At 43.6% G+C, this 25675-nt stretch overlaps 1 protein-coding gene across 4 annotated transcripts in view; it reads right to left on the bottom strand.

Moving 5' to 3' along the window:
* LOC122574600 (zinc finger protein rotund-like) overlaps positions 1-25675 on the bottom strand; it is a 244176-nt gene that overhangs the window by 150077 nt on the left and 68424 nt on the right. For all 4 annotated transcript variants that reach the window (XM_043742334.1, XM_043742332.1, XM_043742333.1 and 1 more), the window contains exon 2: positions 14194-14472. In XM_043742334.1, the coding sequence (XP_043598269.1) occupies positions 14194-14472 (279 nt within the window). The remainder of the gene's footprint in view (positions 1-14193; positions 14473-25675) is intronic.

A 25675-nucleotide genomic window follows, 5' to 3' on the forward strand; every position in this document is an offset into this window, starting at 1 on the left:
GACAACCCGCAGCCTGTCGCTTATTATCGATTTAGTAATATTATTTGTTGTTGAATTATCGTGCAAAGGAAACACTATAAAACGCTGGAATACTTGGCGTACTTATGACGTTTGAAATATTCTGTGCGTTATCAAATTTTCTATTTTCCACCATGATTTTAAATTGGTAGCACAATACAATTGCAATGGCCGATTATCTTCTTTCGGTCAGATTTCGTTAAACAGCTAATCAAGATATAAATTGTTAGTTAAAAATAATTTATTTTTGCAATGCAATAAAGTGAAAGGTGACGTGCTTGATAAAATGATAGACTGATATATTATGAAGCTGGCGACGATATATTCGAGGACTGCGCGAAACGGAGTTCAGAAATAAAAGTGTTCTGAAATTCTCCAATGCAACAGTAACTTGCTGCATCCTTAATGTTGTCAATTAGACCGGTAAATTTAGTAATCGACCTTCCCTGTCGCCTCGACTTTTTAGTTTCCATCTTCTTAATTTTCTCTTAATTAATCGCTCGATACGTCGCAAAGTTTCTCAACGATCCAGAAATTTTTACTATTTCGATGTTGCTTTCGTTTCGGCAAAAATTTTCTAGCTTTCCGGAGAACGCACAACGTAAAATGCAGACGAATTCAAAGTCTTCCTCTTTGTTAGAAAATACCGTACACCGGGTGAAAGGTACGATCGAAAGAACTCGGTGGCATTAAGAAAATTACGAAAATTTCTGCTCGATGAAGAAAGAGAAAAAAATCTGTCTCGACTATTTATTGGAATATTTAATTTCGCAAATAACCGAGGGAAATCGTTCCCCTTTGCCTCGTCTCCATCCGGCCGTTTCGGTCTTCAATATCGCGCGACAGATGGAAGAAGCCATCCTCTTTCTCTCTCGAGATCCATCAAATATCGGAAAGATGGCGGCAACATTGGTAGCTACCGCTCTTCAAAGGCTAGTCCGGCGCCCAGTTGAGTTTCCTTCCATTTCCCGTTTTCCCCGTCGCCAGCACGGGGGTCAAATATCGATTCTGATATTTCCACCGGCATTCTTTTTTCCTCTATTTCGCGCCGGACGCCTTCCACCTTCTGTTCCTGCCTCGTCCTCTCTATTTTTCATTAAGTGGCGGACAGGATGCGAGACACGCCGCCCGAGAACAGCGACAATTCGCCCTCGGAGAAAGTGGAGCTTCGCGTTTTGTCACTCCGAGACGTTTTCCAGGATGGATCTTTGGCCCTCGAATATTTCAACCTCACCATCAACCTACCGATATTTCTTACAATTTTCTATCTAATTAATTATCGCATGGATCTTTTTTCATTGCACTTTCAATCGTCGATTTATAATTCTTTTTTTTTCGTTTTAATTTTAATCTTCGTTTTATCTAATTTTTACCTCTAGTTTTTACCTCTTTGATCGATATTAATATGCATATTTATCGATTTATCAATCAATGATGGTATCTTTTAATTACTGTTATCTTCTCTTGTACAATTCCTGAATACGCGTGCTGCTTTATTACGATTCTAACGCGTAATCGCATGAAAAGCTTTCCACGCATTTCACACCGACAACTTGTTAATCGAGTTTTTATAAATTTCAACAAGGGTAGTTTCTCTGGACGATCGTTACGGACGATGAACGCACGAAGAATCGCACGGAAACGTCCCTCAACTTGACATAAATTCTTCCGAAAAATTAAGCAGAGAATCTTCGCTAATTCTTCCAAACTATTTCTCTAAAATTTCCACGGAGAAGTTCGTTAAAACTTAGTCTTCTTCCGCCAACTTGCTCAGCATCCATCGCCGAGATGAGAGAAAAATTTGTGCCAGTTGTTTCTCAAAATTCCGACGCATTTGCAATCAGGAAATCGAGACTCAAGTGTCTTCGTAGGTGGGGAAATCTCCTGCAACTCTCGTACGCTGCTTCTTCCTCGGATATATTCGCCGACGATTTTCCTCCTTGATCGTTCCTTTTTTCCACGTTGCCTCGTTTGATCGTGGTTATTTACAATTTTCTCTCTTCTTCTTCGGGGCAAAAGATTCGAATGCGGTGGTCGGCTATTCGATCGTTTCGCAAAAGGGGCAGTGAAAAAGGAAAGGGTAGCGGGCGCGTGGAAATCCCTTTTAGCAGTTGAACTTTCACGATTTTCTTTCGACCGAACTTCCCCCAAAGTCCCGCCAACTTCCGTAAATCTCGATTGTGACGCGCGGAACTAGTTGAAAGTTTAATCGCGTAACTTTTCACGCGTCCTTTCCCTCGAAATTTGCGGCGGTCTCCTACGACCCGTGTTATCGCTCTCGTTACTTTGATCCCGACCACGCTGTGTAATTTTATTCTTGCCGATTCGTATTCCACCAAACTACGAATTTATTTTATATTACGCCGCGGCAAAGCGTTTCGCCAGCATCATGAAATATTGAAGATGGAAAAGAGAATTATTTTAGGTAGCAACCAGAATCCTGGATTTACAGAATTGTTATATAACTCTAGATTGATCGACGACTGACAGCGATACAGAATTTACTTAATATCCTTCGAAGCTTATTTCCAATCGACCCACTTTTTCTAGCAGTTTAGTTTAGCTTTTCACATTCCACGAATTAAATCAAAACGATACCTCCAACAATATCTCACGTTTATGCAAACATGTATTTCTTTAAACACAACCGAACAAGTGGAATTTAAATCGAAGAATTCTCACGACGAATATTTTGCACTTGATATTACGTTGCCCGGAAAGTTTCTTTCGTTTTATACGGAAATAATAGACGCACAATGTTTTTTCTTTTATATTAGTTTATTGAATTATGCAGGAACATAATAGAAATAGAACGAAATGGGTCATATCTAATTCGATAGAATAATATAAAACAGAAATTGCTCATCTTATGGAACGAAAGAAACTTTTCGGGCACATCTCAATTCTGCGCATTTTTATGCTTTCAATTTCTAACCTGCATATATTCTTCTTCATTTTTCACAATCTAAAAATCAGAAGCTAAAAATTGTCCACATAAATAGACGAGGATTCGGAGATACGTAAACGTCGAGAATATTTTCTTCTTGGACTAATTTTAAGTTTCGTATTTATCTCGTTCCGGTATGAAAGGAATGCAAGTTCCGACATATTCTTTTTTCCAGAACAGTTTCCTTTGGTTCCAAACGAGTCTGTTAGTGGGTAAAAAAAAAAAAGACGTGGGAGACATCGGGCCCCCTCGATCGATTCAATGAAACACCACGGCGTCTGCTCCTCGTCATTAAAAAACACGTGGCCGTCTAAAACACTGAACCTACTGTTTCTTCGCGACACGCGTTTCTACGCGCCACTTTAACGAACCGACAACACGGTATGCATTAATTAGAATCTCTCCGCGTATTCTTGGTCGCGAGACTGGTCCAGTACGCGACGAAATAATTTTCCTGTATCAGAGAATTATCAGCAGGTCACCTCCACGTGACAATTTCCCTTTCCATCGAATTTTCGAAATTCTCCCGTGCAAACTTTTTTCCAAAATTTAATTCAAGCTTTTTCTTTCTTCGTATATTTATTTATTTTCGGTTTCATTAATATTTCTATTCATAGATTCACAGGTTCTGACGTAAAATTACGTCTTTTCATAAGCCGTGACTGGCTCTATTTAGCTGACAGAATTACGTCTTTTCATCGGCTTTCGTTGTTCCCAAGTTTCATCTGGAAGAACAATAGCAAGATTTGAGTGAACAGTATGTAAATTGTAAATGAACTCGAAGATGCTATTCAGGGCTATTATTCTTCTTTTTGATATATTTTCCTCGTTGGTAACCTTTCCATTGTGATTTATCGCCAGTCCTTTCAATAGAATGTTTTAATTACGAATGCTTAAAGGAACTGGCAAATATGAATGTAATAATTTTCTTGTTTAATTCCCGTAACCACCGATTCTTTGATCGTAATTTATTAATTGCGAGCCCGTGAAATTGAAAAATTTTATTCCAATGTAACTAGTTCCTTTCTTTAAATATACACTTCCGACTATGAATCTTTTCATTAGAATTTGCTAATTACGTATACTTAAACGAACTGAAACACAGCCCATTCAATTTCCTGATTACGAGTTCCTTCGATATGATTCTTTAATTACGAATTCGTGAAACAACTTACAAATCCTATTCAAGTGTTTCCATCGCAGACATTTACTCTTCTTTCACCGAGTTTCCCTTCAAATCCATACGATTCTCATAGCAATTCTATTTCACAACTGTTATACGACGAGCGACTATCGCGCGAACGTGAATATCGCAGATATAAGTTTCTTAAGACTTAAAAAATAAAATCTCTCTTTATACCGAAAGTACCGATCCTTCGACAGTTGAACAGTCTACGGAAGCTTCCTCTACTTTCCACAAATACATAGAATACGCACGAAGAATACGTACGAACGCTCAACTTTCCAACAACAACTAACAAATTAGGACGATTTCGTTACACGTAAAAGACAGCACATTTCTATCCTCATTATCGGAACGAGATACAGGCTTCTTATTGTTCTTACTGTTATTCGCAAGATGATAAAACCCAGGCCCTGGACGCTGCAAAAATCCACAAAGGAACATCCGCGGCGATCAGCGGATAGCGCAAGTGTCAGCCACCGCGGAGTTTGCCGAAACTTTCTCAAGTTGGACAGAAAGCCAAAACCTGTTCACTCTGGAAAATTGCTGGCTGAAAAGCGTGAAACCTTTCGAAAGCTAACTATCGCTTGTTCAGCGTGGAAAATTCCTCGTGACATCGTAACCCGTCCCGTAAACCGGATAATTATGATCGATGGCGAGAAGGAGCCTAGCCCATGAAGATCCATCCGTGTCACGTACGCGGCTAGACCAACTCCAAAGATCGTCTCGTTCCCATATCACCGATGCAGAAATTCAAATTCCTCGTCATTAATAAAAATTAAAGAGACATCAAGAGAGGAGGTAAGGTTGCGGGTCGCCCTGAGGGCCGAGCCAACCTTTATCTTACCTGGGCCTACAATAGCGTGAGACTATGGGCCCTTTGTACGCCACTTTCACCGTCATCTGCATACGCACCCCTTTCACCTGCGCGTCCCTTTCCACCGCGAACACGCTTTTTTCTCCTCCTCTCGTCTGCGACCCAGGGACCGCCTAATCTCCGGAAGAAACGTTCGTCTCTCATGGGTGCTAATTTTTTTTTTCTTCGCGACGCCTAACGGAGCTTCCACCGGATTCCTGGTCACGTCTTCGGGGCTAACGGTTTCCCCGTGATCGCTGGAACCGTCTTTGTTCACGACCATGCCGGATCTGTATCGTTACTCTGCGTTTTCGTTAATCGATCCCGTGTAAATGTCACGGGACTTGGTCTTCTTTTTCTATTTCTTCGGTGGTCGGAGGTGTTGGCAATCTTAAAACGGTTACAGGCACAGTACGTTGTTGCTTTGCGGAGCAACTCGTGGAATTTTGTTGTTCGTTTAGCGTTGGACGTGTCAATCTGTGAAAGCGAAGGATCTGCAGGTTTTTAGTGGGTGTTTTATAGACTAGCGAAGTGAAAGATTTTGTGAATTTGCAGGGCAAATGTTTGGCGAAATGAACGTTTGCTTCGTAAAGCGAAGTTTTCGAATATAAAGTCGGTTTGCCTGTAGATGCATACGTTTTGATTTCTTCGGTACAACTTTTACGTTACAGTTGCAACTACTTCTAATCCCACATTCTTTTAATTTCCAAGTCTCGGAGAAGTTGCAATTTTCCTGCGAGCGCTATATCGTTTATATACGTCGATAAACTCGTGGCGGAATCAGCTACGCGTCTACCTAAGTGAAATTAGTTCCATTAAAAGCGAACAAAGATCACTTTGAGATCCGGCAAGCGTGTTCACCTATGTAAAATAATAGAAACAAAGCGAGTTCTGCTTGAAACATCTTTTGAAATAGCCAAGTCTGAATGGTGATAATTGCAGCGACACTAGTCAGTTTTAATTCTTAACTTTAAACGTTATTTGCGATAAACAGACTTCGTATAAAATGTGGCACAATTCCAAGAGACGTATATCGAATTTATCCTCCTTAGACCTGCGAAAACACGAAGAATAATCGATGGATCAGGACTCTATTGAAGGAAGCTAAATTATTAGGAAAATGACCAACTAGGAAATTGAAGTATTTTCACGGTTCTAATATTCCCATTGGACCATAAAACGAGCTTTGCCCGCAAACTGTCATTTTCCAACCTGCGAAAATTTCACACTTTCCAATTTCTCCATTAGGATTCCCCCAGAGAGACAACCCCCCGCAGAGCCAAAGAGACAATAGACATGTAGCAGCGAGCAACAACCCCTTTTCTGGCGACCATGTCACAACATTTGGGCCCAGGACAGAGTTATGGCCCTTTTTCCACCGAGTTTCCGTTCTTCAATCCTCTCGCCGTGTCCGTCCAGGCAGAACGATTTCTCGCCGATTCCCTTTGCTTTCTTTCTCCTTTCCAGAGAGCTGGTACAAAACGTCCAGAGAGTACGTTCACCCTTTCTACGAATCGATTTCCAACGAGCAACTATTTTCTTCTTTTTTTTTTTCTTTTCTTTTCTTTTCTTTTTTCACCTGCGCGACGTAACTTCTTTCGGATTTTCGAGAATTACGGAAGATTTCTTTTTTACTTCAAACGTAAGTTACGTGGAATTTTTGTGAAATTACGATCAAAGGGTTTCTTTGTTTCGAACGTAAATTCGAGACTTTCCGAGAATTATAACGGCCGTTGTTTCTTTTCTTCGTCTACGATGAGATTTCCCTGGAATTTTTCACAACTGTAGTCGCAAGATCTCGTTTTTTCGTTTACGACGTAACTTTCGAGATTCTGCGAATCACAGCCCAACGATTTCTTTCCCTCGCTTCCAACGTAACTCGTTCCACGGTTGTTGGAATTACAATCGGCAGATCTCGTTCTTTAAGTCCCAACGTAACTCTGTAGTTTATCAGAAATAATTCTGATTATAAAGTCAGAATGTCCATTTCTTTTTACTTCCAATCAAATCTATCTCGTCTTTCGCAACATCATATTCGAAAGAATTTGTAAAACCATCTATACAAAGAATTAATTTCTCAACGTCACAAGTTCTCCGACGTTGCAAAAAACAGAAAGTTACACAAAAGAATATTCCCATTATTATGTCATAACAGACGGAGGATTATTCCTGGTCCGAATTTATTCTTCCACGGTTCTATCAAACGATCTTCAATAAATTAAACCGGTAATTCAACCCCGTGACGATCTATACAATATTCCATGGAAAAAAAGCAGATGAAAAAAAAAATAAAACGAAGCAATAATAAAAATACCCTGTGGATACCTATGCAACGAAAGTTAACACGGCGACATTGACTCCCCGCGAAAAAAAGCAATCGAAAAAATCTCCTATGAAACCAGAACAGCCGTTCAGCCCTGATACGCATAAAGACTGGTCCCAGGTTACGTTCCCTTCGAAAAAAAATCACGAAAAAAATGTTCGCTAACCCCTTTCTCGATCCGCGATACGTTACACGGAAATTCATTAGCCGATCCAGATCGACGAAGGAAGGGGTTACTACCCCGTGACGAATCCGTGAACGAGACAATGAGAGCCGGCCCCTGTAACGCGCCGTTTCTTTTTTTTTTTTAGTTTCTTTCTTCCTTTCTTTTTTCTTTTTTGTCTCACGTCGAGCGGAGACAAAAATGTCGTTGTACCGCTATTTGCATCCCCGATCCTAGAGAACGAAAGAAAGAAAGAAAGAAGGGGGGGAGGGGAATGAAAAAGGAGAAACATAGAGCGGAGGAAAAAAAAAGTTTGAACGAAGGAGAAGCTTAAAAACAGAACGACAGGGAGGAAAAGAAGAGAAGAGAGGATAAGGGTAGTTTGAGGGAGATGGGAAGAGGAAAACACGCAAGGGTGGGGGGATAGAAATTGGCGCGGGGTTACGAGCAGGGCCATTATTTTAATTTTCATTCTGGTAGAGCGTGGCGCAGGGGTAGAACGAGGGAACCGGGGGTTAAAGGGACGAAGGAATCTTCCTTTGCATAATCTTCATGGGGTAGCTTCTTGCAGGACTCTCACGCGGCACGGTATGTTCCAGTTAGTCGCTTCGGGCCGCTGTTTTCCAAGGTGTTTTGCATCTTCGCCTTCGGCGGCTGTATCCACTCACCCCTTTCATAGTTTAACTCTTCTCCCCTCTTTTACTAGAAATTACCCTAAAGAGCTGCTCTAAGCGTTTTAAGGGATTAAGGTCGGGCAGGCGTAAAAAAGCATGGAAAAAGGGTTGACCACCCGCTGGGCGAAACCGGCGACAGATTACAACATCCGAAAACTTGTTTACAGGGGCACCAGCACCGGCTCTTTCTTTCTAACCCCCTTGTTCCATGCCGCACGAGGCTCGCAGCGTGGCCTTGGACTACTTTCAGAAACTACAGAGTCGACCTACATAGTCCTTGCCCTGCTTTTTTGCTTTTTAGGTTTTTTCCCCCTCCCTTCTCGTTCGCTTGGGGTTGCAACGCTGTTGCAAGGTGGATATCATATTTTTTGTCAAAGGATGACTTTTTATGGTGGAAGGTGCGCGTGTTTCTTTTTTAAGAATAATTTGTAACGTGTAAGACTGCTTTAATGTACGTTACATTGGTTCGAGAAGAGAATTTTTAGAGAATGACATCCGACCATTGCGAACAGTTTTGTCACAGGTAGAATGGATGACAGCAGCGACGATGAAAGAAATACGCGAGAGTGCCAACGATTATAAATTGAAAGAAGCTTCGGTCTAACGCGAGATCGAAGATCATTTTTTGAGACCACTGTTCTCGCTTCTATTCTTAACGCGCAACTATTTGAATAGCTTGTTCGAGAAGAAGTAGGTCTCTCGAAACTTTTTTAGTGTGGATATTGTAAATTTTTAAAAGGACAGTTGATTGATATGCCAGTATTATCGGTTGGAGAAAAGAGATTAGGGGAAAATTGAAGGAGAGATTTTGAAGATTTCACTGCAGATCGACGGAATATTCCATAGTCCAAAATTTAAAGATATTCTTCCTTCGAAAAGAAGTGACATTTCGCGTGACACTTCCAGCGATCTTTCATAAAGAAAGTACGCGTCGAATTTTTTTTTAGAATAAAGGTTATAGTACTATATAAGGAGTACGCGACAGGAACTTGACAAGCTGGTTCTTCTTAATTTCTTAATTTCGAATTCGACTCGTAAAGTTCAGGAATATAAAATCCCCTCAAAATGAATGAAAGATTCATGAAATTTTATGAACAATTAAGTAAATGGCGGTGTCTGGAATTTGATAAAATGCAAAAATACATGTTTAACGTCACAATCGAATAAAAGAACAGTTACGGAAAGAACAGTTAATGGAATTGGTTATTGAATTTTAAAATTGCCTCTGAGCATGATCTTCCTATAAGGATAATTAATGCATCGTTAAGATGCATACGACGAACAGGAAAAACGAAGAAGAGTCGTTGCATGATTTAAAAGCTCTATTTCGAGCCATAGAAATCTGTCATTCTATTCGAAACTTAAAAACATCCTTTTTAAACAGAAAGAACACTACGTATATTTCTATCTGTAACATTCAACTATAGTGAAACTCCATTTATCTGATTTTGTCGCAGGACAAACAGTTTCTACAGGCTTCTCCACAACACGAAAACAATAAAAAAAGGTTCGCATGGACATATACGCTGTTTGATCTTGTTTTCAAATTGCAGCGAGTGCCACGTTGGAATAATTCCACCAAAGATGGAAATAGTTGAATTAATTTCGTCTATCTGTTCGCAAGCAGAACTGCACATCTGACACTGAACCTTGTATTCTAATTCAGCAAATATTTTCTTACCGTCTCACGTAGAAGTCATTAGAGCAATAAACGTCGCAATGGTGAGATATAGGAACGCCAAGGTATGCAGATACAGTTTGTTAAAGAAAAAAAAAACCTCTCTCTGACTAGAAAACAAGGTCGAACAGGGCGTACGTTTATGAGAACTCCTTCTGCCGCTTTTACGTGCAGAATCTACCACCGAAGCAATTCCCTGCTACGGGACACTCTGTATAATTGGAGTTCGCGTAATAAAAGCTCGCCAACTTTCCCCATTATCTATTACTTTTGCGTCCACGTAACAGCAGCTCGTACGAGTGAATTCGACCAGCAGAAGTCCAGCTAATCGGCCATTGGCAAACATTTCGTCGCGATAAGTGGAGCCCGGATAAATCAGATAGATCATAGTTCCACTGTATATTCCTGTCTGTAGCTTTCAAATTCGAAAAAACGCTCCACGTCGGTTACAAAATTAACGCCAAAAAAAAAAAAAAAAAAGAGAGAGAGAGAAGAAAGTCACAGAAGCGACAGAGGACGTTCAAAAGAAGGATCCCTCGATTAGATTCCGCGACGGTGTCGATCATCCCCGGGACACTCGAAAGGGTTGAAACGCGCTACCCGTATGAGTTCGTATGCAGATTGGCCGATTGTCTTCGTGTCCTTCTTCCTTTTCTCTCTCGTCTCGATCACCTTCCCGCTCTCCCTGGACGAAAGCTGCCGTGCCGTGAGAATCTCCGAGGCATTTGCATGCCGCGGATTATTTAAATCGTCCCCTTATTGTCGTGGCTCCTTGTTTTTTCCTCCAGACCTCTCCGACAAACCAATGGCGTGGGTCCCGCGGGCACCCGAGCCTAGACAAAAAACCGGCTGATCCTTGCTATACAGCTCACGCAAGCATCTTCCGCATGCCGTGGCTCCTCACGACCCGAACCAACCCTTTCGAGCACCCTGACCGGTCATTTCGATTCGACGATTTGGATTCTTAGCATCTCGTGTCACGTTAGTGCGCAGTAACGTTTCTTTTGCTGGCTTCTTTGTTTCTTCAACGAAGAATCGGTTGCGTCTGATTGCTACGATTGTCCTTATGCGAGGGGTGAATTTAGGGCGAAGTCAGGTTTCATTTTTTTTCTTTTTTTTTTTTTGGTATTAAGAATCCGGTGGATTGTGAGAGGTAACGATGATTCGGGATTATTCAGCGGCTGCGTTTGCGATAGATCGTTTCTTCCTCTTCGGCTGTTCGAGGTACGTTAGTGTCAGGCAAGTTGAGAATTTCGGAACGAAGATTTTTGGAAATGTTCGATCGCGATGAATAGACTTGATGCCGCATCGTTTAATAATTATCTTGGGGTTATTCGATAGCTTGATGTTTCTACATTTTCTGCTACTTTGGAGGAAATTTTCTGAACCGGCTACCAGCTGAGATTTTGAAATTAAGAGACCCGGGAATTTCGAATTAAGAATTATCGAACTGCTCATTCTTCATAACTGATTATTCAGAAACTAGTTGGCATTAGAGCGATAAGTTGCTTCTTCCGAATATTCTACTATTTTAAAGAAATTTTGTAAAAGAAAAAGAACGTTATACAACCGATATGGAACGTAATAATCGAGGAAGATCGCGGTGAACTACCCTCGTCATCCGCTATCAAAACTCGGAGTTTTCGAATTTCTTCCTCAAATCCCGAACAACATACTTGGTACCTAAAAAGAGGAGCAAATGAAAAAATCACGAGATTACCGAAAAAAAAGCGGAGATCCTTTGGAAGATCGAGAAACAAGAATCTCTAAAAAGAGACCCTCGGGTACCGTTGCGTGGTCAAAAGGAGAGATTCACCCTTAACAGTGCGGCGAGAACTCTTCGAATCCGCGTGCATTCAAACGAACTCTCTCACCCCTGTTGTCCCGTGAACATTTTTTTCGCGCTTCCGTCTGTTTGTTTTTTTCAACCACCTCGGGGCGGAGCGAGGAGTATGCAAAGCGATCTTCAACCCTTTCCACGCTACCCTCCACGCGTCATTCTTTTTTTTTTTGTTCTTCTTCACCCAGCACCCATTGACCTCTTTGTCTTCTCTTCCTCGTCCTTTTCTTCCTGCTACCAATCCAGCAGAATCCTCGTCGAAATTATGCAGGATTCTCATCCGGAGACACAGGGAGAGGTGCGGGAAACAAAACTATAGCAGGGGTAACCCGTTGCTCGCGAAAAAAAGGGGTTGAGATCCTTTTTTTTTCGCACATTTCCTCGTCCGCGTCGCGAGTCTAACGGTGTCTCGTCTTCCGAGCCATTTCGATCCACGTTTCTGGTTCTTCTCCTGTCCCTTCGTGTTTCGTCCGTTAGAAGATCGTCCGCTTTTCTATGGGATATTTTTTTACGCGCGTTTCGACGAGGCTTCAGAACCGTTTGATCTCGAGCCAGTCTTCCACGTTACGATCGCAGGAACAGCGAGGACGAACGAAAGACTTACGAAACTGTCCCTTGCCATAAAAATATTGTTTAGCTTCCTGGTACTAGTTTCTCGAATTTTCTACAGAGTCTACATAACTTTGCCAAAGCTATTGGCTAAAATATTTTTAAGAAAGGCTGTCAAGCTTCCTACTATTAGCTTCTCCAATTTTTGTAGTTTAACGATCCCCACGAAACTATTCCTTTTCGAGGAGGAGCATGCAGGTCTTTCACAACCGGCTTCTGAAATTTTTCACTCTAACCTTGCCAACTTTATTGGGAATTGGGTTTCCAGGGGAACCAGTTTACACCTTTTCGTGGAACAGATATAGATAAACATCACTTTAATCTGTCCAGATGCAGCAAATTCTGCCTCGGATGAAGACATCCGGTTGCAAGCGATTTTACAACGCTTATCGAGTACGAAGGTATCGAGCGGAAGAAATGGAACTCGTCGTAAAAGTTTCGCGGTGGGAATCCGGCTGCGAAACCGCCGGCCTCTTTGTCGCCAATTAACTGGTCCTTGCCTCGTAATACTTCGTAATATGTCGGGTATAAAATTAATCCTCGAATTATTTCATCGTGGCGAGCAAGTTAACGCTCGGCAGTTTCAGCTACCGTTAAATCAGAGGCGGGAAAGTTTGCTGCAGCTCCGCGAGACGCGTCTGACTTCGACGACTGTTAATTCAACGACAGAGAGAGATCAGCAGGAAATTTCTGAGATTTAAAGCGTAGATTACGCGGAATTAGCGTGCAAAGTCGAGCGTGCTCGACGGAATCGTGGGAACCGCGGGGTTTATACAATCTTTCCGACCAGAGATCGCGACAGACATCTAAAATTTCTTAAAATACTGCATGAAATATCCAATTTCCAACTGATACACCTTTCATAAGTGGCGTTTAATATTTTAAAGAACGCTCGAAGAATTATCTCCATGGATTTCTTTATCGTACGCAGCGTATAGTATAAATGGTTACCATATTCTAAGGTAAATTTTGTAACAGAAAATGACACCTCTGCGTTTATATTTAAGCAATTTATCCGTATGGTTTCTGAGAAACGCGATCAATGGGAGAGCAACTTTCGCTGCAGAACATTCGTCATAAGTATTTCGCTATCGTTGTATTTCTGACAATTAATGTTATTTTCAACGCTCCGCAAGACTCTTCAACGGTTTCATTGCTGTTGACTCGAGTGTTCGCGGAACATCATCGACGATTGTGGTGGAAAATATTACGAAAAGAGTTTCGTAAAGTATATGTATTACAACAATATGTTCGATAAATCTGCAAAGAAAGATTCTAAATCTCCTAATTCCTTATTAATTCGCTGCTAATTAATAGCAGAGTAATCTTCATCTCCGAAAGCCTGTCTCCTAAGCAGCTACGTGTACATCCCTATCACGTTTCTGCCAATTATCATTCTCAGCTTATCCACGATACCGCACTGTTTAATTCCTACTAATTAACACTGTCAACCATGTAGTTCTGCGATCTTCCCGGAGATCCCTCTACGTACTAACATTACACGGTTCTCGGACATCGTCTCGCGTGACGTAAAAATAACGACGCAAAAATTTATTCAAGTGTAAACTCGCATACAGAACAGTGGCGGACAAAAGAAAATTAACTTAATTGATATTTGCGTACGCGAGCAAAGTAAAATCTCTGTCCAGCAGTTTTCCCATACTAAACATTCGCCTACCGTATCACGTACAATTATATGCCACATATTCTTTACGTATACTACATGCTCATTGTTTTCTTCAGATTATACGAATGATGATATACATTTTGTAAAGTTACAACACGCTTTCTTATTTCTCTTCTACTCCCAAAATCTTTCTTTTGGCCGTCACACATGGATGGGACAAGAAGATCGTAATTCGTCGATCGAAAATTTCGTCGAATTAAAAGATAGCTACTCACATCACCGGAGAGGCCGTTGTTCCATGGATAGGGTGGCTGAGGGGGTGACTGTTGCTGATGATGGACACCGCCCACCCCAGTAGCTGAGTGTGGATTGTGGATGTGTTCCGCCATCACGCTGACCCAATGGGCCAATCCACCGCCTCCGGTGGCGGTTGGGCCCGTGCTTCCGGTACCGGTGCCGGTTGTACCTCCACCACCGCCTCCGCCTCCACCTCCGCCGCCTCCTCCGCCCCCGCCACCTTCCTCGCCGCCCTCAGACCACGCGAAAGAGGCTTTCTGCAAGGTAGAAAAGCAACCAGGTTAATTGGAGATCGATCGATCCGGCGGATTAAACGTTCCTCTTCCTGCAAACCGGGGCGAGATTTCCTTCTACTTGTTGCGTGACTGGTTTAGATTTTTAGATAGCAAAAAAGAAAAAAAGATATATAATTAGCGCTCTGTGGTCGGAAATCGTCAGAGTAGCGACGCTTATAATTTGTCTTTAAACGTTTATCGCCTCGTCTAGTTGCTAATGTCACTGGAATAACTTGCTGACCGCAGACGGTTGACATTGTTGAACGTGGTTGCGAATGGCCTTGAAAAGTGTTGCAAGGCTCGGAGTAAACCGCCACAGTTTCCAACGTTTCGTTGATATTTTGCGGTCAACACTCGAAGAAAGCGCTGTTAACGAACAACAGACTGCGGATTCTCATCGATTTCTCATCGAAAATTGCACGCGATGCACGTGATACGAAGGAATGTACAAGATGTCCAAAGTATAGCGATTTCTATGACACCTGTGATCACAGTTGGATGAAACAATTCTCTATTATAATCGTATTCCGAAAAATACGAGTTTGCAGAAAAGTCGCTCGACTGTGGTATCGATCGTGACGATCGTAGTCGTGACTCTCGTTAAGAGGAAAAGAATTAGCGGAAGAAAGGAAGATTGGTAAAGGAAGAGATAAAAAAAGATGCGCAGACCGGTTAGCCGATTTTTCCGCGAACCAACAATTTTCGAGAATGAGCCCGGCCAGGCAATTAATCCCGATCCCGAGCATTAATCACAGTAATTATGAGGCTCGCTCGTCTGTCCGAGCCGCTTCATCGGATATTCATGATCGAACGCACGAGAAGAGCTGACCCATTAATAAATTGATCGATAAATCAGCGAGCGTGACGCCCGGACACCTGAACAGGCTAAACCGAGATCCTGCTACCCCGACAAACTTCTTCTTACGATGCACGTATGTACATTTTATTTGCGATCAAAGATTAAGATCTTGCTGATATCAAGGACAAAGAGCGCTTCAACGCTATGAGCGTTAAGATGTAACGGATTTCCGCTCGTATTTCAGGTTTTTTATCAATTAAAACGATCAAACATTCTTACTTTCCTGACACATTTATGTTCAACGACGATTATACGAATTAATTTGAGTATGTGAGTGTAGGATTTAATTAATTTGAATGGCTAAGTTGACCATGATGTAATGCGACTTGGAAACATGAAATTTCAACATTTAAAAATATTTATTGGCGACAATATCGTTATTCCATGAGATCGTGATCGGATCGAAGAACCATCAGATCGTATAGCAATTGTACGATAAAAGGAGAAAGAAGTAAAACACGTAGAATAAAGTTAATTTTGTAAAATGATGGTGAATAAATTGTGAAATAGAATCTACGATGTTTCTACTGCTATTTTTGGAAGAATTAAATCGTCAGATATTTCTTCCTCGACCTTTCCCCGCGGAATATTAAACAAATCTGTAAATCGTGAATGAAAATAATTCGCAGAAGGGCGGAAGACAGCGGATAATTGACGCTGCAAAGAACGAAGAAATCCATTCATTGCGGCGAGACTCGGTTGAATCGAAGGAGTAGATGTTCGAGAATAAATCGTGCACGGGAATTCGGCTGTGCATAATTGCGCAACGATCGTAGCCATCGACTATTCGCAATGAGAAATTCATGGCTATGAGGCGGACGGAGAAATGTCAGATGATGGCGAATCGATACGTCGTCGAACGCAGCAACTGCGGCGTTCATCCTTGCGGAAATGGAAACAAGCGAAAATAGTATTCGCGATATACCGCTACGTCCTATGTATTAACCTTAACGTTGTAGAAACTAAGCGTTAGAGTTCGATAAATATCAACGTTTAAAATGCAATCGAATTTGCACACGGTTGCTGCTATCGACGCACGTATTGCGTCCAGTCGATTATTCTACCAATTTGATTAAAAATTACGTTTCCATAAGATCGAAATTGTTAAAAGGTATTAAACCATAGGTAGGATAAAATAGAATGACTGTCTTTTATTAATATCTCAATGAATTCTCGTATCAATGAACCTCCTTTCAACGAAATTCTTTGTTCAACCCTCGACGCTCGATCGAACGACCGAGCTAGTAATTAACGAGGGCAGATTTGTTAATTGATCGTCTAACACGGATCGTGAGAAAGCTCGTTAGAAATCGCAGAGCGGATTGCTAGTTTCTCAAAGAATCATCGCTACGGGGCCCCAGAAGGGTTGTTATTTCTCCGACCAAGGGGGATGATGCGTTTCATTATTGCCTCGCAGTTAATTACACGTTCTCCAACCGACTTGCGCTCCTCTGTGTCCCTGTGCTTCTCTCTTCTTCCTTCCCCGTATTCGACGAAACATCGACTGTTCGATTCTACCGAAAGGGGATCGCAATTACGCAAATGCGATACGATAATTCACCTAACTGTTTAATTCACCGCACGTTACAGCCACCATTTTACTTTCGGATTTTTGTATATTTTTGCAAAATCCTATTCAAGTAAATTCCATTTGCTCGGACGCAGACGTCGTAAAGATTTAGATTCGCATAAATATTCGCAGTGTGATTATCTAATTAACAGCTTTACGTCAAAAACTCCCGTTATTCCCGCATACGACGTAAGATTGCTCGAGAAATTTGCGGCCAGGGGTTCGCTCCAGCATTCGCTTGGCATTATTTTCAGCAGCTTCTGTGCAGAGATGTAATTTTTATCGACCATAAAAACAACGAAAAGATCGAAAAACCGCTCGTGGAACAAGAGCGTAATTGGGGTGAATTTTTCACTGAGACGTTTCGGCGTCGTTCGGGCGACTAGAAAAGAGAGAGAAAAAAAAGAAAGGAAGAGATGGAAAAAACAAACTGGGGGAAAAGTGCGTCATAGATTTGGGTCAAGAGTTGTCGCGGAATCAAGCAAGCCGAGCCAAAACCGCGAACGTGCCAAGAAAAGTTGCCACACGGCGATAACTCGGCCAGGAGCAAAAGGAAGCAACAGGAAGCCGACACGGAGGGCTGTGGTCGTACAAGTTAATGAATTAAGCCGCGGAAAAATTTCCACCCGCTAAGAAAGCCGCTGTCTCACCGCCGATTTCCACCGTATTTAGCTTGTTTATACGCAGGGAATATAATTGCGGACGTCTGCGGTGATATAATCCAACGATTACGCGAGTTAAAACAACGCAGAGAAGGGGCAATAACGGAATCTTTATTTCGTGGACGAGAGGGGTTTAACAGAGCCAAGACAGACGGTAAAGTTAACATTCTGAACGTGGATTTCGATATTCGGTCATGGACGAATAAATAAAAATTAACTCATCTCATTTTCCCCGAGAAGAAAAATGTACGTAAAAGTATATCGCCATTTTCTAATTAACTACGAATCGATTAAATTAACTAGGAATGTACTCTAAGTCATTCTAAGTCCAAGGCAGGGTAGTTTTGCAGCCGTACTTATGCCGATAAAATTACCAATACTGTTTTACTAATAGAAATATCACGAAATTCAAAATAGGAATTTAATCGAGGCTTTTAGGAAACACAAAGAAGAAAGAATGGCGAAACCGAGGAAAGAAGGTAAAAAGAGAATGTGAACAGAAAGTGACAAAGTGCTTAGTTGAGAAGTCGAAGTCTCAATTCGATGGAGGAACAAAAAGTAATTGTCAAGCAAACAGGATTTTCTCGAACTGCGAAATCTCTTCGAGTTGCATCTACAACCGCTTTGTTTTCCGCGTCCATTACAACTGGAAACTGGTATCCAAACCTAAGTATCCGCTAACTTTCCGACCGAAGACTTATGCGTCAAGCGTCTGCCGATTCCTCGTAAACTACACCCCCAAATTCGTCTGTTCCTCAAAAGTGGAGCACGCTGGATAATTTCTTCGAGATTGCGTCGACGTATTTTTCGCCGCCTTTTTTTTCTTCTTTCTTTGTTTTTTAAAAGCAAAGTTCGTTTGAAAATTTCTTAGTTTCTTCGCTGGCAATTGATTTGTTTGCTCGGTGGGGGTACTTTGTACTTGGGTCTTTTCTTCCCTCGCGGAAGAATTTGTGAATTTGTTTTCTTCCAGTCTTAGGGGTTGCTCGAATCGCGAGAAAAAGGGTAGGTCAGTGAAGACGTGGAATCTTTCGGGGATTATTGATCTTGATGCCGTAAGTTCGGAATGGCTCGAGAGAGAGGCGGCTGTTTACTGCGAAACTTTTCTACTTTCTACGGAGTGCTATCGTGTGTTACGAACCGAAGAGAGTGTCACGATGGTATTTCCGATAATTATAATTTACAATCAGAAGAACACTGAAAACATTTGATGCTTAAAGTTTTCAATCCTCTAAAAAAATTTTATTCGCCTATTGAATTATAAAATTCTACGCATCTTCGTTAAACCTTTCAAGATGTTTGACGATGCACACAGTTTCTAATACTAAATATATACACACATATATATATATATGTCCATCGTACGTGAAATTATTTGGAAATATAAATGCAGGTACCTGAAAATTATTTATACATCTTTCGTGTCAAGAATGGAAAGCGACGAATAATATCTTTTATAGGAAATATTTTTCTCAGTACCCTTCAATCTTATAGTTCTCTGTCTCCCGCCAATCCGAATTTCCACCGAGTGTTCGATTACAGAACTGAAAGTACAGATCTTTAGATGCGTAAACGATAAAAAAAATTATACACCTGCCTTTAAGATTGCGGCCCTATTACACTACAAATCAATGCGACCAGCATTCCTTATGCAAGCCAGAATTCCAACAGCACTACTTTCTTCACTTTCCATGGCAATATGTCGTTTCCCATTTATCAGTCGATTACGATTCAACGAAAAAAAAAAAAAAAAAAAATCCATCGACGACGAGAAACGAAGGAAAAATCCATCGATGACGAGGAACGAACGAAAAACCGGTAGAAAAAAGATAAAGGGAATGAATGGTGGGGAACATAGTCTGACCTCGTCGTGGTCCTCCCTATGCAGAGCAAGGTTTCTTGGGAAAGCCGGCACGCTGCTCACGGTCAAACCCTTGAGATCCTTCAGCTCCTTAAGGGCGCCAAGCGCGTTCAGGTTATCCTTTAAATTGGCCAGATTAAAATTAATCCCCTGCTCCTTGAAGTTCAGGTGCCTGTTGAGCACCGTCTTGCCGAGGGCGCTTGCCAGCAGGCTGTTGTACAGCTCGTTACGCAGGATGAACTTTTGCTCGGCGGGTCCATCGTCTTTGCTGGATACGTCGTTCGAGGAATCCGAGTCGACCTCGACCGACGAATTCGACACGACACTCATCGTCGACATTTTATTATACTCCTTTAACCTCGTACTCTACTATATCGTGCCACCGTGGTTGCTGTGTCGCGTTTCATAAAAAATACCAATCTTGTTGTTGCAAAAATTTGCGTTGTTCTTTGGCCGGAAACCGGAAGGCGAGGGAACAAATCCGGCGAAATTTTCTTTTTTTTTTTTTTCTTTTTCCTTCTAAGCGTCGAGCTTTACCTTTTGTGCTTCCCTCGCTAGTACTTTTTTATCGGAACACTTATACCGAGGCTAGTTATACGCGAGCTTATTAAAATACCTGTACATGTGCTCCTTGCATGTGTATAGGAATATATAATTAAATACGCTTTTCCAAGTGTGTATATATAATATAGATGTATATATATATATATATAGATTTGCTCTTCTTCGCTTAATTTCCTAGGTATATATTTATTAATCGTAGCGCGAGAATCGTTTCGCTCAGAGAGGTTAAAAACACCGTCGACAGGACACCACCGTCGCGGTTCGAGGATTGCTTCAAGGGGAGCGGCCACGTGGCAGCTCGGTTACGTTCAAAACGACGTTTCCTTTGGCTTAAAAAAAAAAGAAAAGAGGGGAAGGAAGGGAAGAAATTTGGAGAAAACGGCTGCTTCGATGGGCGATCGGGACTCGTTCGATTCGCTGGAACCTCGCGAATTAAATTACACTCTGTCCGTTTCGGCACAGCCACCCAGATATCCTGTTTTTCTCTTTTTTTTTCTCTTTTTTTTTTCTTTAAATTCGTACGTGTTTTCTTATTGCCTGGCGAATCTGGACGCTGCGAGACACGATTTCCCTTCTCCCAGGACGACCGTCCTTTCTGAAAATTCACATTCCGCTCGATTCATACTCTTGGTAAACAGCATCGTCGTTAATAAACCAGCGACCTTTTCGATTTTTCACCACGAAGACGTAAACTCGATCCCGATATCCCGCAGCTCTTCTTGCTTGTCGCGTTAACTTTCGCTAAATTGTTTTTTTTTTTTGTTCTTTTTCCTTTGTTTTACTACTTTATTCTCTACGGCTTAGCGTATATTACGTCTTATCAATATTATCAGTGGTCGCCTGTAACGCAAGCAGGCCGGCGAGACGAGGCATCCGCATGAAAAAACATTGTATCGTGGCGTTTAGGAACTTTTGCGCGCGCAGCTCATTACGCATGGCCGCGGTCTTTCTAATTGGCTGGCTAATTAGCGCGGGAGGGTGTCCCTGGTGCCGCGGACACGAGGTTTCCGGCGTGCGTGTTCGCGCGTGTCCCGCGTTTCACCCTCCGCGCTTCTCCCCACTTTAATCAGGCGAATCCCGGATACGGACAATCCGAGAGAGAAACGCGTTAATCTCCCTTCTTCTTTTTCTTCTTCTTCTTCTTCTTCTTCTCTTCTTACGTCCTACTTTGTTAAGCGATATTCGCATAAAACACGTGAAAAATAGGAACTTTGGTTGATCGTTTCTGCCCCTCTGGCCCTCTCGTATTCTCACACGCTCTTCTTCTCTCGTTCTTCTCTCTTCCTCTGCCTTTCTTCCCTCTGTTTCCCTCCACGTCGGTGTGCAACAGCGTCATCGAGCAGCCCGCACCCCGTCATTAAGACGATTTCACCCTCGACGCTTCTTCCCATGGAGATCCTCCTCCGCCTGGTCGGGCTCGTCCGTCACCAGGTAGAAGAAGAGGTAGCGCGGTGAGAAGGAGAAGAAGTAGAGAGAGAAGAGGAAGAGGAAACGGATAGAGGAACATCCTCCGCTTCTGGTTGCGTCGAGGAACATCCTTAGGCATCCATGGAGATCGTTGGTTTCTCAGCGCGGGGCATGTTTTCTGGTTCGTTGACGGCTGCAAGAGTCGTCCAGGAGGCCCGATGGCCTCCCTTCTTCATGTCCAGCGGAGCAGTGGGGGGTTCGAGACACGCGATTCGTCGAGCGCGGGCCCAAAAACCGACGGGAACGGCCGGACGAAGGCGACGGGACCCGATCCGACGGGCCGGATGGCCGGCTCGAGCGTTTTCGTACCCGATCGGACGCACTCGTGGCCGGTGATCAGGCGATGGTGGGGGTACGCGGCTGCTTAGTCGCGAATCGAGCGTCGTCGAGTCAATTAACTGGCCTTCCCGAAGTCCCAAGGCGGCTGACGACGATGTCACGTCGAAACGAAATTTTCGCGGTCGTTGTAGTCGCGATTGCGTCACGCGAGCACGGACATTCCCCGGGTGCCGAATATCTTCCGCTCACGGAAACCGCGCCGCGGCTCGCGAGTAGGGGGTTGCCTCTCGAATCCCAGTTTCTTATGTGAGCGCGACCGTGCGACTGGTTGATGCAGTCCGCGGCGGAGCATAAGGAAGCGGAAGCTCGCCGTTCCTTCTCTCTCCGCCGCTTTTTCTCTGTTGCTCCGCTTTCTACCGCTCGCCCCGTCCTTTTCCATTCCTTCGGGTTTCCTTGTCGCGCCGCCGGCCAAGGAAAGGCGCGCACGCTTCGCCGCGGCCGCCGGCGTCGTCGTCGACGTCGTCGTCGTCGTCGTGGTACCCTCCGTCTTTTGCTTCCTTTTTCTCCTCTCTCTTTCCAACCACTCGCCTCCGTTCTCCTTTCCGTTGTCTATCGGGCTCGCTCACACCGACGGTATCTGTCTCTCCCGCCACAACGCGCGCCGTAGGAAGGAGGGTGGTTGGGTGGAGGTAAGGAGAAGGCCGAAAGAAAGAAAGAAAGAAAGCGCGGGAGCGAGAGGGAGCACGAATACGGCGGAGAGACGGAAAGGTAACGAGAGACCGAGAAAGGGGTGGGAGAGACCGAGAAACTCCAAGGTGGAGGTGGAGTGGAAAAGAAAGAAAAAGAAACCGACCGAATAGCGCGAGGCGAGGCGAGGGGCCGCGAGGGGCGGAGGGGCAGGCATATATCCCGCGAAGAAACAGATAAATATAGATATTTTTCCTTTGGCTGGCCACCTGGGGAGAGGGAGAGAGAGAGAAAGAGAGAGAGAAGATGTAAGGGTGGGAAAGAGAAACGGCCAGAGCAAGCGAGAAACCCTCGTGGGTGGTAGAAAACTGGGCTGGCGGGGTGTAGAGAGAACAGAGGGGAGGGTGTTGCACGTTTCCCGCCCCCCAGACCGAATTGGAAAAATGGAAATAATAAGAGTCGCCTCCTAGGGGGGTTGCATGGCGGGCTGCACGAACAGCCAAAGGGGTTGCAGCGGGGTGCAGAAACTGGAGGGTAGTTCTGGCTGTAGTAGGTGGGATGGGGGATGCCGAGTAGGGGTTGTGCGCAGTGCAGCATGCGCCCTGGCGACCGGCTCGCAGCAACACACATCGTATCTCGCGTTCGTGTGTGCGATAGCTTCTCACGTGTGTTCCTTCGCGGCGCGGCGCGGAGGCAAGAAAAGTGGGGCTTGGGGGTGGAAGATCGAGAAAGGGGCTCTCGCGTGATGCGACGGGGGGAATACCTTGACGGGCACGTCGAAACCAACATGGCCACCAGTTCGAAAGACCGCTACATTCCGTACATAAATTAACCCTCCGAAGCGATGCAGGCAGACGACGCGCGCGCTCCAGTCCGATTCTTTTGTTTCGCTCTAATAAAGTATCTGTGTCACGATGGAATTCGATTGCCGCCGCTCTCATCCCTTTGATCCGTCGCTCCTTTAATTCCCGTCTCCTTTCAATTACGCTTTACGACTCGCTTCCCGACAGAAATTCGAAAAAGGACATTCCTCTATTCAACGTAACCGTTTCCGAATATCCTGCCGTAGTGGTTCGCTTCTTCTATTATATACTTAAATCATTCTGTCGCATTCGATTTCCTGGAAACTGAATTCTAACGTCGTTCTCTGACAATGGTTTTATATACTCGTCTAGCTGACTTATTAACTTCAAATCGATCGAGTATTAGTGGTGTTCGAAGAAGGTAAGAAACGAGGTGTTCCGAAATATACGGAAGAAGAGTTTATTCTCTGGCGAGCAGAGGGAACAACTCGTTCCAGAACAGTTCGTTCTAGTTTTCGCGACGGTGATCGAACCCGGCGGGTTCTTTGCTCGCGGTTCGAGACGATTGTTTGTTTGTTTGTTTGTTTGTTTGCCCGGGGATGGTTTATCGGAGGCGGTAACGAGACGCAGTTTAAGCGATGGCCTCCGATAATGGAGCCTGGGACCCCGTGCTCGTCCCGAATGTAAAAGTAATACGCCTAGCGAGACGGAAATCATCGTTTCTCTTCGAGCGCGATTTAAGTGATAAATGGCATCGTTGCGAGACGAACCCGAAACGGATGCGTTTCCGTTCTGCGGCTCTTTTCCAGCGAATTGAAAATTCTTCTGCTACCTTGAAGTTGAGAGGGTCGAACATCCCCGTGACGATCTTTTCAACATCCAATTTGACGTTTCCTTATACTTCTATTTTACCAATTTCGACGGAAGAACATCTTTCACTAATTTCTTTGACACAGAATGTATCCTATATATCATATACCGTTTAATTGAAATAACAAGATGGCACCAATCTGACGCACCACAAAATAAACAATTTTCGCTTACAAGTTTACAAATTATCCATCGTTCGATCAATTTCGATTGTACGAGAGAAACGTATAATTTACGACCTGTAGACCATCGATGTACTACAATGCAGAATCCACGCTAACTGTATCAATTTAACCACACAGTAAGAAGCCTGATCAACTTGATAAATATCGATCGTTCCATCTTTCGACAATTAAACATCAATCAGCCATGTACCGATCGAATGATAACGTAGCCAAAGTGCCAAGCTACGCGAGCATCAAGATTCTTCGCCAACTTTGGCATCACGAGCCACCCTCCTTATCCACTTTCTCTCCACGAACAACAATCCACTCTTTCGCTTAACAACCCTCGGCGATCAATGGCCATCGTATCCATCGCGAAATCCTCCACTTGTTATATTATTGTCAATCGGTGCGAAGCATTCAGACGAGGCTGGCCAGGCTATAATATATGTACCGTACGCTAACCCACGGCCCATTCTTCCACAAAGGGAACGAGTCTCGCAAATAACAGATGGGTCACATGGGCAGGTAATACCGTAGTTCCTCTCGAGTGGTATCAGCTTTTGAGGTTACTTCGAATCCACACAGAGACATACACGCGCGAGAAACCACACGAGAATTCACATATACGCGCGAGTATACATACGTATACAAAGAGACACGTGGACGCGAAGAACACGTACACACGTGGAAAAGAAGTGGCCAGGAAGGACGTGACTCCGGCGACGTTCCGGAGATGCTGTTTCACGTGGTTGCATAAAAGTGCAACGGGAATCGGGGCTGGGGAAACGGGGCGAGACAGTAGTCGCCTGCTACCTCTAATATCCTCTAACGGTGCATCCCCAAATTACCATTGTGCCATTCACATGCAGAATACCTTCACACTCCCGGATTCCACCCCTTTCTTTCTGTCTTTTCGGCTCTCGCCTAAGTAGCAGGATGATGGGAGCCACGATCTGTGCGCCTTTTCATCCGTCTGTGGGTTACGCGGTCGTTTTTTTTTTCATTTCTTTCTCTTCTATTCTTTATTTCTCCCTTCTTTTCTTATCTCGCCCCTTTCGCCGCTGCCAGTGATTATTTGTGTTTTGGTTTTTCTGGGTGGAGCGGAAGAGGAGTTTCTCGGAATGCTTGCTCGGAGCTTGGTTTACGATTACCCGTATCGAGAACCGGAGAACACGAGAACTTGTTTCCTCGTCGCGACCGAGGGTAGTAGGTTTACCGTTGTTGCACGAGAAGTCGGTGTTTCCTGTGTGTGGAGATGATCGCGCGTTTCCCAAGCAAACGTTCAGATTAGCGGCGTTAGGCAGGAATTTGTAAATTTAATTTGACACTTATTTCCTTGCTGCGCGAACATTAGACTGTTTTCGAGAATGTCACAGGATCTCGATCATGGGAACGGCGA

Source organism: Bombus pyrosoma, linkage group LG14 (genome assembly GCF_014825855.1).
Source record: "Bombus pyrosoma isolate SC7728 linkage group LG14, ASM1482585v1, whole genome shotgun sequence".
NCBI classification, from domain to species: domain Eukaryota; kingdom Metazoa; phylum Arthropoda; class Insecta; order Hymenoptera; family Apidae; genus Bombus; species Bombus pyrosoma.